This window comes from Triticum dicoccoides, chromosome 3A (assembly GCF_002162155.2).
Source record: "Triticum dicoccoides isolate Atlit2015 ecotype Zavitan chromosome 3A, WEW_v2.0, whole genome shotgun sequence".
Taxonomy (NCBI): domain Eukaryota; kingdom Viridiplantae; phylum Streptophyta; class Magnoliopsida; order Poales; family Poaceae; genus Triticum; species Triticum dicoccoides.
Window position 1 is genome coordinate 671,811,284 of NC_041384.1, and position 4,365 is coordinate 671,815,648.

The window sequence follows — 4,365 nt, forward strand, 5'->3', positions numbered from 1 at the left end:
TGTGGCAATGAGTTAATAAGGAGATAGGTAGTTTGAGTAACTTAGCTAGTTACTGTAACATCACATGTCCCAATGCAATATGAGTCTATAACCTAATAAATGAGGCTTTGCATGTTACCATACTTATGTTACTACTATGAAGGTAGTAACATAGTCTAGGAATATGTGTATGTTACTAGTGTATGCAACAGGAATTGTATCATAAACTTTGCAATTAGAGTCGCAATACTAATCATCAATCTCATCAACGTACTAATAATGCTGTAATGGAAACATGATACTCATGTAGCAGTAGCACACGTCTTCACACGAACCATGTCAGACTTATCACGGCAAGTACTCGGCACTACAACTAAAGTTTCCCACAGCTTCTTCCATGGTTTTTTTTTTTAAATAAACTATACCCATCACCGGTTTCATTTAAAGAAAAAAGAAAAATCTGGTCTATTTTTGTGATACAAGTCATTATTTTCCGTATACTATGTACTTCCTCCATCCGGAAAAGCTTGTCCCTCAAATGGATGTATCTAACACTAACTTGGTGCTAGATACATCCATTTGAGGGACAGACTTTTCCGGACGGAGGGAGTACTCTTGTGGGAGGGCAGAAAGGTTCGCAGTAGGAAGAACTATTGAATTTATTAAAACTCTGGAGAAGGGATACACACTTGAACATGACTGTCAAACTGCACAATACCAAACTAGATAGATCCTTCCCCCTTCCAAACAAGGATGTCTAAACTGAACAATACCAAACTGAGCCGCAACACTGTCATGCCTGCCATGCCACATCTCCCTCATGGAGTAACCCATGCACCTTGAAATAGTTGGCTTACTGTTTTGCCTAAAATCCACTCCAGATCTGAAGACGAAACAGCTGCCTTGCCAGCGACATGAGAGATTGCCTCCTTTGCTCCCTTGTAGCCACATTCGGGAACGACGTAGGGGAAGTCACTGCAAAGAAGAATCCCAGAATATACCATCACACTCATGGAGCTATAGGCGTATAGTGAAAATAGTCTGATGCGATGAAACTCCCATTGATGCGCTGATTGAACTCACCTTCCCCACATTATTCGGTTAGCTCCATAGCTGGAGATCACCCGAGAAAGAAGTTGAGACGTGTCCTCATACGGATAAGCTTCTCTTGTGATCCGGAAAAGAGCACTGTATTTGACGTAAACCTGTTGAAGTCAAGTAATGCGTCATTGCTTCTGCTCATTCAGGCCCCAGACATCATTCTATCTCTTTGCCTTAATTCTTAGTACAGTCACTTGACTATCACCAAGTTACTCCACCTCACGAAATGTTTTTGTTAATCCCTGATCCCTTTGTTCTGGTACTAGAAAATACCAATACTAGCTTTGACATATACTAGAAATATTCCCGCATAAAAAAAGATAAATACTGGAAAGAGCTAACTTGCACAAGATTTATTTTTCAGAGACTATTCATAATCATGCAAGAATATGAATCAGAGTTAGTTGAGCTGACTGTACAAGGGAACAGAATTAAGGAAGGTAGGTACCTGTGGGAATCTGGATAAGTTTAGAAATGAAGAGAATGCCTTTTCTTCATCATCATTCCTGCATGTTGATGCAGAAGAAGTTAATACAGACGACAACATGGTGAGAATTAAATTCTTCCAGTTTATGAACAAGCAGACACACAAGCTTACGTTGGTGGCTTGCAGAAAGCCATGTGATCAAATATAACAGTAGTTGCAGGATAATCCGTACACAGCTCCTCTATTTCCTGAATATATGAACTGATCCCCTGCATGAACAAGAACAATAAAGAATAGGAAAATATCAAGTTCATGGAACAGAAGATTTGAATTCTTTTACGAAGTAGCCGGGGATTTACATTTCAGCGGATACTAACACATAACCGTAACTACTCCCTCCGTCTTCTAGTGTAGTGTCAAAAACGCTCTTATATTATGGGACGGATGGAGTAGCTTTTAATATTGCATCAGTTCTAGCTGCTTAGTGACACAACCAATGATCTCAAGCGTGCATTTTTTTTTTTGGCTGGAACCTTACTGGAGCCCATGATGTGAACTAATCTTCTGTCAATCTGCTAATTGTTTTATGTAATTACAAAGTTTATAACCACTAGCAAATTTTCAGCAGAAACGCATAATACGAAACCTAAAATTCAAGTGCAGCCATTACATATTTGAGTACACATGCATATAGCATAGGAATGTTTTTTTTACCTTCATCACCATTATTCCAACTGGTGCTCCAAGTTCTCCAGCCTTGGCAAACAATGACCTCCCGACCTCATTAGTCATCTATTTATATGATAAATTTTGTGTTCACAGTCATCTATGCTCGTAAAGCAAAATTCAGAAGTACAAGAAAGCTGCTTCTACAATAAAGCATAGTTACACATTTGCAAACCTTTTGACCTGAAGGCCATAAGTTCGGGTTGAAACGGACAGCACGGTATTTTTCCTGGTGAGAAGCAAATGAAATGCATGTTAGAAAGTAGGATGGACCTTTTTTTATGCTCAGAAAGTTCAAAAAGATTGTACTTGCACAATCAGATGTTCAAGCTGTTTAATGCCGCTCCCATCATCTGCAGGATTTGCGAGGCAGCAACCAATAAATTTTGATGGATACTTCTTCAACACACTACAGAGAAAAATTATAATGCTGAGACATATGAAAGCAGGAATTTCACTGAACTTTTCATATAGATACAAATCATATGACTAGTACAGTTGATATGGATGCAAGAAAAGTTTACCTAGTCACTAAAGAGTGATCAAACATATGATTAATAGGTTGAACAATGAGTGCGCCATCAACTCCAGCTTCATCCATACACTAGGGGAAAGAGAAACAAGTTCAAAATAATAATCTGACCGGCATATTAGTCTGAAGTCTCAACAGTTTAATAAAAGAGAAGTGCCAGAATAAAATATGAAACCCATGTTGGAATTAATATTTGCAATACACAGTTAGCAGCTAAGAAACAGAGGTCCTGTCGATACTCGATACACAGAAATTGGGAAGGGGGCATTGGGTGTTTCTTTTCCTCGTCAAATTGCCAAGCTCCAAATAGCTAATTTAGGGCATCTCTAGCCGATCTCTTATAATTTAACTCCTTATATGCCTCCTTATACTTAACTCCTTATAATTCGAGGAGTTAAACGGTGGCTGGAGGACCTAACCGAATTCTCAAATTTAACTCCCTATAGCTTACATTTGGTTCACGCATTCCGTCGAACACTTGCAATGCAGCACTCGACGCACACTAAACCTATGGAACAAGAAAAAGAGGGCACCTCAGCACCCTATGGTCTATGCATTTGTTCAGCCAAATAACCAGTACCACGCAACCATGCCCCAATTATCAGAGAAAACTAAATCATTCCAGGATGCGGTCTACTATCATCATATCCATCTACTGACTACTTTCTTTCGATGAACCATCCAAAGCTACATCCACAAGCAAAGAGGAACAGTGGAGACCTCGAGCAAGAAGTCCACATCACCCCGGAGCGTCGGCTCCTGGCCCGGGAAAAAAGGGTAATTCTCGGCAGCCTGCACAACCACATAAATCTCATCAAGGAAAGGGCCAACAATTGGGAATTGGTGTACGTCCGTCCGTGGGGTGCCTTTTTTTACCTGCAGCGGCGAGGCCCAGACGTGGAGGTGGGAGTCCACGACCTTGCACGGAGCGGAGCCGGCCTTGCCGGAGGCGGCCATGGCGGCGGCGCAAATGGCGGGTGTGGAGGAGAGGAGCAGCCTCCTCCTCGTTGTCGCGGGTGTGGAGGAGAGGAGCAGCCTCCTCCTCGTTGTCGCGGGTGTGGGTAGGATAGATGATAGCAGAGTGCGGGAGGTGGTGGCCAGCGGGGACAGGAATCTGTAGGGCGCGGCCGCTGCTGATGAGGAGGCCATTAAAGCCGAGGGATGGTGGTGGCCTCTGGTCTGGTGTGGTGTCAGGTTTTATGTGAGTGTGGTGTTTTTCCTTCTTCTTTCAAACACAAACAAACTTGAAAATGATCAAAATTCATATTTGTATGTTTCATAAGCATTTTTAAAAATATATACATAGACTTTTTTTGTGAGAAAATGCAAATATACCTGACATAACGTACAAATGTGTAAATTTTCAGGATGAAATACATAAAAATGAGTGCTACATAAAAAACAAGTACGCGGCATTTTAGTACATGCACTATTCATCCTAAAAGTCCACGGTTTTTTTTTGGAATAACTTGCATTTCAAGTTATTTCATCATGAGATTTTTGTCACATTCCTAGTTCTGGTATGACCTAGACTAGTTAGTCATGTGTGCATCATGTTTATATTTAAATAAATTTGAATTGGGGACATGTGAAAGCCTCA

The 4,365-nt window shown here is 40.9% G+C and overlaps 1 protein-coding gene across 2 annotated transcripts; it reads right to left on the reverse strand.

The window, feature by feature from the left end:
- Positions 1 to 613: 613 nt before the first annotated feature.
- Positions 614 to 3,944, reverse strand: LOC119270103 (4-sulfomuconolactone hydrolase-like). 2 transcript variants are annotated; one of them, XM_037552075.1, is made up of 11 exons: positions 3,802 to 3,939; positions 3,642 to 3,762; positions 3,486 to 3,557; positions 2,758 to 2,837; positions 2,543 to 2,642; positions 2,409 to 2,462; positions 2,222 to 2,299; positions 1,679 to 1,776; positions 1,529 to 1,586; positions 1,063 to 1,184; positions 614 to 954 (listed from the first exon to the last, which is right to left on the reverse strand). In XM_037552075.1, the coding sequence occupies exons 1-11, from the start codon at positions 3,912 to 3,914 to the stop codon at positions 798 to 800; spliced, it is 1,053 nt and encodes a 350-aa protein (XP_037407972.1). In that variant the 5' UTR covers positions 3,915 to 3,939; the 3' UTR covers positions 614 to 797. The 2 variants fall into 2 exon arrangements, with proteins under 2 accessions (XP_037407972.1, XP_037407971.1); XM_037552074.1 differs by having other exon boundaries at positions 3,642 to 3,944.
- Between the last annotated feature and the right edge of the window lie 421 nt (positions 3,945 to 4,365).